Source organism: Phoca vitulina, unplaced genomic scaffold, assembly GCF_004348235.1.
Source record: "Phoca vitulina isolate PV1807 unplaced genomic scaffold, GSC_HSeal_1.0 scaffold55, whole genome shotgun sequence".
Taxonomy (NCBI): Eukaryota; Metazoa; Chordata; class Mammalia; order Carnivora; family Phocidae; genus Phoca; species Phoca vitulina.
This window is the reverse complement of record NW_022589758.1, coordinates 3,438,124-3,451,702: the sequence shown is the minus strand read 5'-3', so window position 1 is coordinate 3,451,702 and position 13,579 is coordinate 3,438,124. Positions and strand designations below refer to the sequence as shown.

Genomic DNA, 13,579 nt, shown 5'->3' with positions numbered 1-13,579 from the left:
AACCCGACAAAAGGATTCAGCAGCAAGTGAAGCTGTCTACTACAGAGCACACTAGTACCAATGAGTTGATGATACACATCACCTCCCAGCCCCACCTGTCATCAGCCACGGTGGAAGTTTTCACAACACAGACAACAGGAAAGGCTACAGAGCGGGGCTTTTTCTTTTTCCAGAGGGAACGTTTACCAACACACCAGGAAGTGATACATACAGAATTTGCTGAACAGAACAGGGCATTCAAGAGGAGTTGGGAAGAAAGAAATCCTTTATCCTGTTTCTCCTGGATGGGTTTCTTTCCCTCTTTCTCACCTTAAAGGCAAGGCCTTAGTCTGGTTTCTTCCGATTATGCCTAAGAAACACAAAGTTAGGAAGGCCTGCCCAGAGCAAGCCTTTGAAGCTGCCAAATGAATAAAGAATATTTGCTCAAGGTTTTGCTAGTGAGATGTGAAAGACAGAGCATCTTGGTCAGATAAAGGTTCTCAAGGCAAAGCTGCAAACTATAAATATAGGCATCACGATCCTTGAGTTAGGAGATGGTGGGTTAAAAGGCTTATGAGGAGGCCTACCTGTCTTTCCATCGATTCTCCTCCTTCATGTTTCCATTATTTACAGGAAAAGGCGATGATCTGGATTTGGAGCTAGAGGCTGTAGTTTGCTGACCCCTGACGTAGGCAGAGGGCCAGCCTATGAAAGGTCACGAAATCGGGAAAGAATGCCATTCTACTACAAGTGGTTTAGTAAGCCAGTCCAGCACTCATTCTGGGCTTAGGACCGGCCACTAATTTCTGGTTATCCTGAGTCTGCTCCTCCGTGTTTGCCAACGAGAACCTGCTTCTGTTTTGCTGGGCCTGGAGTGATAATAATTGTAACAGCTACTTTGCACTGAGGCCTGACTATATGCCAGGCACCATTCTAAGTGCTTTATGGATACTCATTTAATCATTGTAACAACCCTATGAAAGTAGACACTACCATTAACCCCACTTTATACGTGATGAAACTGAGACACAGAGAGAATAAATAACTTGGCCAAAGATACACAGCCAGCAAGAGGAAGGGGTAAAATTTGAACCCCAAGCTCATGTTCTTAACTATTCTGTCAAGGTGCCTCCCTGGGTCTGACTCCTAGCTGTCCTCCATTGTCCTTTCCCATGAACACCACAGCACATTTGGACACCCTTCCATCCTGCCCCACTTCCATACTTGCTCCTTCCCTGACACACAGGAGTACTTCTTGGTTTTTGTCACTGTGGTGAGGGGGACAGAGAAGAGAAATAAGGATTCCATTGTTTAGGAATCTAGAAACCAATCATAATTGACCCCCAGGGGAAAGACTGAGGTAGCCTGTTAGTTATAGGAAATATGGCATCCAGCTATTGCCTATAATCCTTGACAATACAGCATGAGAAAATGGATTTAAATGAGATACATAGGCACACCAGGAGACATAATAAAATGGATGCTGTTAGGCAGGAGCATATCACAACCTTTGTGCCATCATAGTTCTTGGCAAAGTATGGACCTGTTGTAAGCATATTCCATCAACGGGATGAACTTATGGCATTTTCCAGAGGAATGATGCAAGCAAAGTCAGCTTTATACAATAATACCATGAACACAATACAGTAAGGGGGGGAAAACTAATTGTTAAGAAGAGACATGTTAAGGGGCGCCTGGCTGGCTCAGTCAGAAGAGCGTGCAACTCTTGATTTCAGGGTTGTGAGTTCGAGCTCCATGCTGGGTGTAGAAATTACCAAAAGAAACTAATTCTGGGACATGGTTGGCTAGCATAGCATAGTTGGAGGAACTGGCACTCTGAGGCAAGACAGCCAGGATTAGAATCATCCCATTAATTCTTACTTGCTGTGGGTGACCTTGAGGAAATTCCTGAAGTTCTCTGTGCCTTGGTTTACTTATGTGCAAAATGAGAATAACAATAGAACCTATCGAGTATGGTTGTTATGAAGATCAAGCATGCATTCATCAAGCCCTTAAAAGAGCATCTGACATATAAGCACTATATATAATTATTTATTAAACAGAAGTTCTGCCTTTTTGTTTCCTATTAAAAAACAGAATAAGGATTACAACACTTGGCCTTTTGCTACACCAGATATGGTCCACTGACCAAAGTGTGAAAGCTATTTTGGCCAAGATAAATATAAGTCTGCACTGCACTTTAGCATTTTCGCTTAATGTATGGAAATACTTCATATTTTGAGGCGACTGGGTGGCACAGTCATTAAGTGTCTGCCTTGGGCTCAGGTCATGATCCCGGGGTAAGGGGATGGAGTCCTGCACTGGGCTCCCTGCTCAGCGGGGAGTCTTGCTTCTCCCTCTCCCTCTGCCTGCCACTTCCCCTGCTTGCGCTCTCTGTCAAATAAATAAATAAAATCTTCACCAAAAAAAGGAAATACTTCATATTTAGAAAATTATTGGTGGGCACAGAGACTGGAAATTCTTGCTAACTTTTGCTTAGCAAATCTATAGTTAATTTTTGTGCTGTGCAATGAGTGGTTCCACTCTCTCTCTAAATGTTTATCATTAAATTTCTAGCACCCCCTCAGAAACCTTTCCCAGTTCTCCTCTTTACAAGAGCTAGCTAGCTTTTTTTAAAAAAAAAAAGGGCTAGCTAGCTTTGTCACTCACTAGCTGAGAGGCTCCAAGGAACTCACTTTCACTTTCTGAACCTCAACTTGCTCTGCTGTAAAATAATATGCAAGGACAGATGAGAGAGCATGAACATAAAAAGTGTTAAAATTAAAAAGACTTAGACACACTCAGAAGCAAGCTCAACATCCCTGTAGGGTCAAATTACAAAGTGGTCGGCGAGGCTGAGGGTTCAGAAGCAGGCAGAGGCAGCTGAGAGCTCATACACAGCAGAGTAACAGGTATTCAAATGCCCCAGATGAGGCAGGGGAATTCCGCCACGCTCATTTCCTGAAGCCAGAAGCTAAGGTGGTGCTTCGCTACCTGTAAAGCTGCAAAACCAGGATGAAGCCTGGGAATGTACTCAGGACTGCCTACTTATGAAAGTAAACAGAAGCAGGGGCGCCTGGGTGGCTCAGTCGTTAAGCGTCTGCCTTCGGCTCAGGTCATGTTCCCAGGGCCCTGGGATCGAGCCCCGCATCGAGCCCCGCATCGAGCCCCGCATCAGGCTCCCTGCTCAGTGAGGAAGCCTGCTTCTCCCTCTCCCTCTCCCACTCCCCCTGCTTGTGTTCCCTCTCTCGTGGTGTCTCTCCCTGTCAAATAAATAAATAAAATCTTTAAAAAAAAAAAAAAAAGAAAGTAAACAGAAGCAGATAGAGCACTGCAGCCTGGTCTTAGGTTAAGCCACCATCTGGTGCCATCCGCACCATCTCTGACATGTGTACCAGACAGAAGGGCTGAACCTCAACTATAAGAACTAGCCCTACACTGGAGGCCCATGGGTGCAGGGCTACGGGGTGTGCTTGGCAGACACACCATGAACTGCTGGACAGGGAGGAGCTCCAGAACTGAGAATGAAATTTAAACTCCAATTCAAAATAAGACGGCTAAACAAATTTCCAGAAGCATGAAGAAAAAACCCAATACTAAGAAGAACAGCCAAAAAAGAGAGAGAGAGAGAGAGAGAGAGAGAAGATGAATTTACTCTTGAAAAAAATGAGAACAGAACAAGTTGAAATTGACTTCAAAATAATTATGTTTAAATCCTCTCCAAGTTAAAAGTAGAAAATGCATCCTTAAAAAAAGAGAGAGAGACAAGGGGCGCCTGGGTGGCTCAGTCATTGGGCGTCTGCCTTCGGCTCAGGTCATGATCGCAGGGTCCTGGGATCGAGCCCTGCATCAGGTTCCCTGCTCTGTGGGAAGGCTGCTTCTCCCTCTCCCACTCCCCCTGCTTGTATTCCTTTACCAAAAAAAAAAGACAAGTATGAAACAGAAATGGGGGAAAAGTGAAACAAGAACAGATTGACAGAAACAAGAATGGACTATAAAACCTGGACTCATATACAGCTACACAAAAGAATGATTAATTTGGAAGATAAAGGTTTCACCAAGGGCCAGGAGAGATCACAACATAAAAAGACTGAGAGCCATCACCAGAAATAAAAGGTGTATTGACAGACACAGAAACATAGCTAACTGGACTTTGAAAAGAAAACAGAGTAAGTAGAGAATCAAAACCTGCAGAGATATGACTAGGAATGTTCCAAATTAGAAGACATGGTTTTCCAGATGGAAAACGCACACCAAGCATCATCTGGAATAAATAAGTTTAAATCTATGCTTAGACACATCGCAGTCAAATGAAAATAGAACATCAAAAATAAAGTTTTAAAAGCCACCCTAAAGAAAAAATAGTCAATCCAAAGGAACCAAAAAGAGAATTCTCAGCAACAACAATAAACACCAGAAGACAAGGAGGTAATACATTCATAATGCTGAAGGAAAATAACCTTCAATCTGGAATTCTGCACAATACAAAATTACCATTTAAGAGAAAGGGCAATAAGAGTTTACTATCCAGAGAACATGGATGAAAAAAACTAGTAGATGAAAAAAAAAAGAAAAAGAGAAAAAACTACATGATAGATTTCAGTAAACACTGTGTTTGAACCTCATAACTGCTGGAGTTAACCTAACTATATGATTATGCAATATGACATAAGTTCTGAGAGCATGGTGTCTAAAAGTAGCTTCCTAAGAGTCAGTTTCTTCTGATGAAGCTTTGAGTGACTTTTTAAAATTCTAATTGTCCTATCAGAGAGCACTTTTTCCCTTTTTCCTAAACGTTAATTCGAAGAGGAACTCTTTAAAAGAAAAACTACATAATTTTCCCACCAAAAAGAGCTATCTAAACTACTACCAATTACTTAGCAGTTTACCTCCAAATGCTTGACAGCAGACACTTGACATTTTGGACTGAAATATCTGGAGACCTTTGCGGACACCCCAATTCACACACATACCATTCATATAGTCTCCCCAAAATAGAGAATGTACTTATAATAAACAAGTTATAAGATGACATAGTTAAGTTATAAATGAATTATTTAAGTGACCCCTTGAGGCCCCTAAAAAGAGTTAGTGGAAATTCACTGAGGAGTTAAAAACCTCAAAAGCCCACTGGGAAGGGAACACAGGCCAGTAATGCTGAGAAAGGAAATCAAAATCCGACCATGGCAAAGGGTCCAATCACTGTGTTCCACAGACATTCCAGATCACCCTGAGAAGGCAGAACACCTTACTGTCAAAAGTCTGCTAAACACTTTCATGTGGTACAATCAGGAAACATTTCTGTACTCAGCTGTTATCCTTCTTTTCCACTATTTTCCATATAATCATTTTAATAGATGTCTAATACCCTATTAGGCAGATAGACAATACCCTTAACCAGAGGCACCTTCTTGGACATCTGTCTGTATTGTTTTTTATTTTTATTAATAATACTAAAATAAATATCATAAAACTTTTCCTTTCTTTTCAACAGTTCTTGGCATACATTTTAATAGCATTTGTTGACAGCTGGCAAAACTATGTATGCTCTTTTAAACAGCAGGGAGTTATCCTTAATCTTCCCTCCACTAATACAATGCCAGTATTTCCTCACTATATCTCTGTCATCTCCCTAAACTTATCACTACGGCAGTTTCCTCTACCTTTTTAATTTCTCATTCAATGCCAACTGTTTGAGAACAGTTTTCAAATTCCTTTAATAAATCCTTATGTGAGAGGACCTGTAGAACTCTCAAGATTCAATCCACAGAGGCTGGTCTAAACCACAATTGTCTTCATGTTACACCAACCTGGAGCTCTGATGATCAATGTGAGTCATCTGTGAACCAATCCTACAACTAAGGAACGTACAGTAAAATGTACTGCCAAAATTAATACAAGGGGAAAAAAAAAAACCTTACACAAAACAGAATCGTTCTACTGGAATATTCGACCTTGATAAATTCAAAACAACATTATCTACAGTGAGAGATAAATTTATCAGAATCTGAGTTTAGTTTAAAATAAAGCCGTTTAGGGGCGCCTGGGTGGCTCAGTCGTTAAGCGTCTGCCTTCGGCTCAGGTCACGATCCCAGGGTCCTGGGATCGAGTCCTGCATCGGGCTCCCTGCTCTGTGGGAAGCCTGCTTCTCCCTCTCCCACTCCCCCTGCTTGTATTCCTTCTCTGTCTCTCTCTCTCTCTCAAATAAATAAAATCTTTAAAAAATAAATAAATAAAGCCTTTTAAACAGAGGATACAAAAACCAATTTTGCTATCGTTTTCCTACTCTCTATATCATTTATCTCAACTCTACATCATTTCCTTCCTTCTGCTACCTTTGGGTTTAGCTTGCTCTTCTTTTTCTAATTTCTTATGGTATAATGTTTGCTTACTGATTTTGGATCCCTTTTTAAATATAAGTGCTTATAGGTATAAATTTCCCCAGAGTACTGTTAGTACTGTTCTCTCATAGGTTTTGGTATGTTTTCTCTTTCATTCATCTCAAGGTATTTTCCAATGTCACTTGTAACTTCTTCTTTGACCCACTAGTTTTTTTTAACAGTATGTTGCCTAATTTCCACATGTTAGTGAATCTTCCTGTGTTACATCCATTACTGATTTCTAGTTTCATTCCACTTTGGTCACTCTTTATGATTTCAATCTTTTTAAATTTATTGAGACTTGTTTTGTGACTAATATCTGGTCTATCCTGGGGAATGTTCCATGTGCCCAAGAGAATGTGTCTTGTGCTATTGTTGGGTAGAGTGTTCTATAGATGTCGCTCAGGTCTAGGGGATTTAGAGTGCTGTTCACATCCTCTATTTCCTTACTGGTCTTCTGTCCAGTTGTTCTATCCATTACTAAAAGTGAGATTTTGTAGAACTGTCTGCTACTTCAATTCTATTGGTTTTTGCTTCATACATTTTGGGGCTCTGTGGTTAGGTGTGTATATTTTTATAAATTTTTTACCATCTTAATGGAATGACCTTTTTATCAATATATAATGTCCTTCTATGTCCTGTAACAATCTTTGTCTTTAAGTCTATTTAGTATAATGTGACTAAAGCCACCGGGCTCTCTTTTGGTTACTATTTGCATGAAATACCTTTTTCCATTCTTCCATTTTCTTTTTTTTTTTTAAGATTTTATTTATTTATTTGACAGAGAGAGACACAGTGAGAGAGGGAACACAAGCAGGGGGAGTGGGAGAGGGAGAAGCAGGCTTCCCACGGAGCAGGGAGCCCCATGCGGGACTCGATCCCAGGACCCTGGGATTATGACCTGAGCTGAAGGCAGATGCTTAACGACTGAGCCACCCAGGCGCCCCTCCATTCTTCCATTTTCAACCTATTTTTAACATTGGATCGAAAGTGAGTCTCTTGTAGACAAGCATATAGTTGGATTACTTTTTAAATCCATCTGTTTCTGCCAATTAATTGGAAATATTTATCCATTTAATTAAAGTAATTACATATAAGGAAAGATTTACTTCTGCCATTTGCTGTTTGTTTTCTATGCCTTATACCTTGTTTGGTTCCTCAGTAGTTCCATCACTTCCTTTTTTATGATTTTTTCCTAGTATACCATTTTTGTTACCTTCTCATTGTCATATTTTTTATATTTTTTAGGTTTTTTTCCTTAGTAGTTACCCTAAGGATTGGTTAACATCTTAACTTTATAACAATCAAATTTGAATTAATACCAACTTAGTGCCAAGAGTATACAAAAACTCTACTCCTTTACAGCCCTGCTGCCCCTTATTATTGTCACAAATTATATCCTTATATATGTGTGCTCATTAACACAGATTTGTGATTATTGTTTTAAGTATTTTTCTTTTAAATCATATAGAAAACAGAAGAGTTACAAATCAACACTACTGGCTTTGAGATTTACCGATGTGGCTACCTTCACCATTCTTCCTTTCTTGTTATGGCTTCAAGCTACTGTCTAGTGTCCTTTCATTTCAGTCTGGAGAACTCCCTTTAGCATTTGTTATGGGGCAGGTCTACAAGTGACAAACTCCTTGGGTGTTTGCTTATTGGGAAAGGTCTGTCTCCAGTGACACTGTCTGTCGGGGTATAAGGTGCTTCCCCAGGCCACCTGTTGCCATCAGATCAGGGTTAGGAGACCCCTTTGGTCTCTGCTAAAACCATGTTTGCCAGCTAGGAAAGTACCACCCCAAGTTGTCTGCTGCCACCAAGTGAGGGACAAGAGACCAACTCCCAGACTGGTCTCTGATGACACCACAGGGAGGGACATCCGTAGTGTTTGGCTGGGGTAGGGCAGGTGTTGTCAAAAAGGTTTCTATCTAGCTTGTCTACCCTTTTCCCAGTCCTTTGGCTAGAGAGTAGGCTTTTCTCAAGGCCTTTTTTTTTTTTTTTTTTTGGTCTACATTTGTTGGCAGTTCCAGGTTGCAGGCTTCTCCAGTACTCAGTCCAGGATATATGGCAGATTTTTTTTACAACTCAGGGAACTCACTGCCATGCCATTACTCAAGTCCTAAGGCCCTAGCCAGTCCACTTTCCTGTTTACATCTTTCAAAGTCCTCTTTCTGTTTATTACGTCCAGGGCTTTTAGTTGTACTTAGCAGTGGGGTAAAGCAGGGAGAAATTAGTCTAAATCATCTTGTCCTCAATTGTGTTTTATGATGTTTCGATTATATTTGCAACAAAATTTTTCTTGGACAGAGGAATACAACACAGAATCAGAGACCTTAAGCACTAAAAGGATCTATCTACCCTAAACTTCACATTTTATAAAAGAGTCAGTAGGTCTGTGAGACTAATCTGCGTACTTCCCACAAAGCTACAGAGTAGTAGAGCTAAGAACAAGAGCACAGATACATTCATATTGTGCTCTACAGCTTTCAGTATGTTCTTTCATCATCACAGATGAAGATAGATCCTGGGACTAGATCTTCTTTCCTTAATTATAGAAATACTCATTAACATACTGTGATTTTCAGCTAATCTACAGTGTGCACTGTAAGACAGAACAGGGTAACACTCAAAGAAAGCGAAGATAGCATTCTAGGTGATAGGTTTGTAAACTCTCTTCAGAATAATTACAAAGTTTCAAATACATGAATGTATAGAAAAATACCTTTTGACATATACTAACCTTACATACTGACGAGTGAAAATTAGGATGTTGTATGTATCTTTGAAAGCTCACAAATATGCTTTATCTACATAGCCAATATATTAAGGTGATTCGATGACTAATGTACATTACATGAGATCATCTGCATATATTATAGCAAAAGATCTCATGATATTTGATGTATGCCCACTGAGTTTTAATTTGATAAGGAGAAAAGCCATGAAATGTTAGAAGTGGTGACATTTCCATATTGTTTATACTTAAAGAACGCTTTCTTATAGATATTTAAAGTTGCCAATGAGATAGTACTTCATTTTACTCTATTAAAAATTATTTAGTATGTGTTTAAAATGGATTGAGTATGCAAGTTAAACTTTAATCAAATTTACATTTTAAAAACCTATTAAATAACCCTGTGAGAAACTTACATTATCACCAGTAATGCCCTCCCCCAAAGACCAAGAGAGAAAGAACAAGTGTGTATGGAGTTCTAAAACGCTTAATTTCTTCCAGGAGAATTTACTATTTTGTATCACCAACTATACATTAACTTACAGAAAGAATACTTGAAATGACAGGATATTAATTTATAAGGACATTTTCTAGAAAAGCATAGTGTCAAGTATTTTAGAAGTAGTTCAGGGCCTACAAACTGCCATTTGAGTTGAAGTGAGCCCATCTTTCCTTTCAAATGACAAGAGGGTAGGATCTTACTTAAAAAGTTGTGTCTAAGAAATTTGGCTTTGAAATAGAACAGCAAGCCCAGCATACTCCTACTGGGTTCAGTAGTGCCTTAGGGACCTCATTCTAGCCAGATGACAAAGTTAGATGAAAGACTCGCTACGTGGACTATGGTTTCCTCTCAAGGCCACCTGGGTTCACGGCTAGTCCTTCAAAATAGTACACACAGTACCTGAGGTGCACAGTGGCTAGTCCTTCCAGCAAGACCATCCCATCAAGCCCTCTAACCCTGCTGGAGTCAGCCATCCCAAGAAGACTGAGACTCCCAAGGCCATCCATCAGGATCTGGGTTCTTGTCCCCACAGGGTAAGGGTACGTCCCCTAACCTGACCTTATGCCTCCCACCCTCCCCAACTCAAGAAAGACTTCCACTGCACACCTAAAGAACTCAGGGCATGGGGCACCTGGGTAGCTCAGTCATTAAGTGCCTGCCTGTCTTCGGCTCAGGTCATGATCACAGGATCCTGGGATCAAGCCCCCGCATCAGGCTCTCGGCTCAGTGGGGAATCTGCTTCTCCCTCTCCCTCTGTCCCTCCCCCTGCTTGTGCTCTGCCTCTCCTCTCTCTCTCTCAAATAAATAAAATCTTAAAAAAAAAAAGAGAGAACTCAGGGCATACCAGTAACAAATCCCATAGATTCTCAACTTCATCTCTGGTCCTTCTTTTGCCTTAATTCAGTGTCTCTCAATCCTGACTACACTTCAGAATCATGTGGGGAGCTTCTTAAAACTCCCAAAGCCTGGGCCTCCCACCACACCAAAATCTCTGGGGGTGGGACCCAGACCTCAGTAGGTTTAAAGCTCTCCTCCAGATGATTCCTGTGTGCACAATGTGAATACCACTGGGCTGATATCCTGTGCTCTCCCGTACGGGCTGCTCCCCCAACAGAACTCTCTTGTCAGGGGGCCCTTCCTCTCCCAAAGCTCTGGCACCACTGGGCCTCAAGTGGGCAGGCCACTGGCTCTTCACTGCCACGTCCAAACACTAAATCCCTCTCCTCTAAAATCTAGCTTTCTAAATTTCAGACAGTTCCTTGAACACATAGGGATCTCTTGCATGCCTGCCTCCTTGCATTTGCTTTTTCTCTACTACAGTAATGCTCTGAACCCCTCAGCCATCTGAAAAGAAAAGTTCTCTTGTTTAAAACTCATTTCACACTGGTCACCTTAGCCCTTCCATGAAGCCCTCTTGGTCTAAGCTTAAAAGTATTGATCAAATGCTTCCTCCACAGTACTTTCACCCTACAGTGCTATTTTAGTACTCAATGCACTGCCAGTGAGAAGCACTTGCCATTATAAGGTAAGAAATTAGTGGTATCAACAGGAAAATTCTGAGCACATTAGTCTACAGGGAGCCCCAATTCATCGAATGTGGTGCTAATATAAAACTGAAAAGATGGGGCACCTGGGTGGCTCAGTCTAGGTTAAGCATCTGCCTTCGGCTCAGGTCATGATCCCAGGGTCCTGGGATTGAGCCCCGCCCATATCGGGCTCCCTGCTCGGTGGGAAGCCTGCTTCTCCCTCTCCCTCTCCCACTCCCCCTGCTTGTGTTCCCTCTCTCGCTGTGTCTCTGTCAAATAAATAAATAAAATCTTTAAAAAAAAAACTGAAAAGATTATCCTTTGTACCAAAAAAACTTTTTTAATGAAGATTATTGCCATAAGAAATTTGGCATGAGATCAATACAATTAAAGAGATTTAATTATTGGAGCACCAAATAGGCCCTTAGCAGAGAACTGACCTACAGGACAAGCACCAACTCTGTAGATGGCATTTTACTCAGTTTATATGCATACAAACAGTGAGCTACTAAGTTTAACTCTCATGTTAACTCTGCTCCATATGAAACGGTTAACTCTAACTGCTTTTTAATCATTTATGTTATGAATCAGTCTTTTTAAAAAAATTAATAAATAAATGTGTCACCTCTTCTGAACTGAGCCAAAATACCATGCCTTGGTCTCTAGCTTGTCCTCAAGAAAACATGAACACAAACCATTTGACTCTTTATATAGTCACTTGGTCCCTCTTGGTCTTACCTATAGTATGCAAAATAAAAAGATCTGTTTCTTTGAATTTATTCCTTTTCCTAACTCTAGGGCCCCATTTGTATAATTTACTCCAGATGTCCATATCATCACACTAGTGCTTAGTATTAAGGGCCAGCTAAACTGCATTTTATGCTGAAAACCTATACTTCATCTCTCTTACTTGGTAAAAGTAGAGATATACTTCTAGCATATGTAGAAATGATCTCTATATACCTTTGTGGACACATCTGCAAATGTACAAATGCTTTTCTCTCACATACTTAAAACCTCGAAGGACATCACTGACTGGCCACATAGTTTTTTAAATAGTTGTTCCTTTTTAGGGAACAGAATGTTTTCTTGTTTATTATAATGTAGTCTTAACCATTTATCAAGTTAAGTAACATGAAAATTTTAAACCCAGGGGTGCCTGGGTGGCTCAGTCAGTTAAGTATCTGCCTTCGGCTCAGGTCATGATCCCAGGATTCTGGGATTGTGTCCCGGGCTCCCTGCTCAGTGGGGAGTCTGCCTCTCCCTCTGTACTCGAGCTCGCTCTCTCTCTCTCTCAAATAAACAAAAATATTTTTTAAGAAAAAGAAAAATTTAATCTCTTCTCAGAGCTACTGATAAATTTAAGATTTAAATTATACCAAGCTTCCTTGTTTCTCCCCTAGGTACTACAGTTTAAGCCTCGTAAAAAAGACTCTGAGGTTAGGTGTATATATTTTTTTTCCAAAATCAGGTCGATTGTCCATATATAACAAGGAACACTCAAAAAAAATGTTTAACAGAACAAAAGAAGAACTCAAAGTTTGCTATAATAAAGCTTGTGGTAAAAATGACCTCATGAGAGAGTAAGCCAGAAGGAAAAGAAAAGCAAATAAAAAAAAAAAAAACAGAACAAACTGAAAACATGACAACTAGAAATCTGAAGCTAACATGTGGTAAACTTTCTTTTCCAGTTTCAATTCTTCTAGGGAAAACTACTGGCCTAAGATATAAAAATTTAACTTTAATCACATAATATAGAGAGGAGGTGCCAGATGAAAGCAGTTTGGAAACGTCCTTACCAATATTTTAAAGCTGGGGAGAATAACGTTCCCTAACCACCAAGCCCTCAGGGGATTGTTAAGTCTTGTATAAAGAAAGAGGTGAATGGTCACACACACTACGAAATTGCAAGCTTTACCAAAATTGACCAGGTTTCTTTACTGTAGGACTTCAAACCCTTTAATGAGCCCATACGCACCATGAATCTTCACAAGCGGGCACTGAGGCAGCAGCCTACAAATTTGTCTTACCACAGAGCCCTGTTAATATCTCCCAGAAGACCGCTTTATCACAAGCAGTGTGGGAAAGACTAGAATATACAGGTGCCCCATCCACATGGTTAGGTGAGCCTCTCCCAGGGCCATTGGGAATTTGACACTGCACAACGACTAAATACAGTCACGTGTTCAGCACCCAGGATTTCCTCTGTTCAATGTGTGTGTCCCACTTACAGTGGAGGAAAAGGGGAGAGTAGGCGGAGGGAAGTGGAGAAGGGCTTTTCTGCCTGCATTTCTTACACACCTGTTTCTGTAGTCTGAAATCTCCAAAGTTAGGCAGCTGAGTTGGAGGCTTGGGCTGAGCACTGCACTCACTGTTTACATTGTGATGGGAAATCTGGTAGACAAAGAAGCAGTCTCATTCATTAACAGTGACTTGAGAATTCCCAGCCCCCCAT

General features: G+C 40.6%; 1 protein-coding gene across 8 annotated transcripts in view; it reads right to left on the bottom strand.

Annotated features, from left to right (window-relative positions):
* The window catches only part of REPS2 (RALBP1 associated Eps domain containing 2), a 214,722-nt gene that overhangs the window by 40,224 nt on the left and 160,919 nt on the right, over positions 1 to 13,579 (bottom strand). For 6 of the 8 annotated variants that reach the window (XM_032389675.1, XM_032389679.1, XM_032389677.1 and 3 more), the window contains one exon: positions 13,426 to 13,518. The exons of the other annotated variants lie outside the window; for them this stretch is intronic. In XM_032389675.1, coding sequence (XP_032245566.1) covers positions 13,426 to 13,518 — 93 coding nt within the window. The remainder of the gene's footprint in view (positions 1 to 13,425; positions 13,519 to 13,579) is intronic. 8 annotated transcript variants of the gene reach the window in all.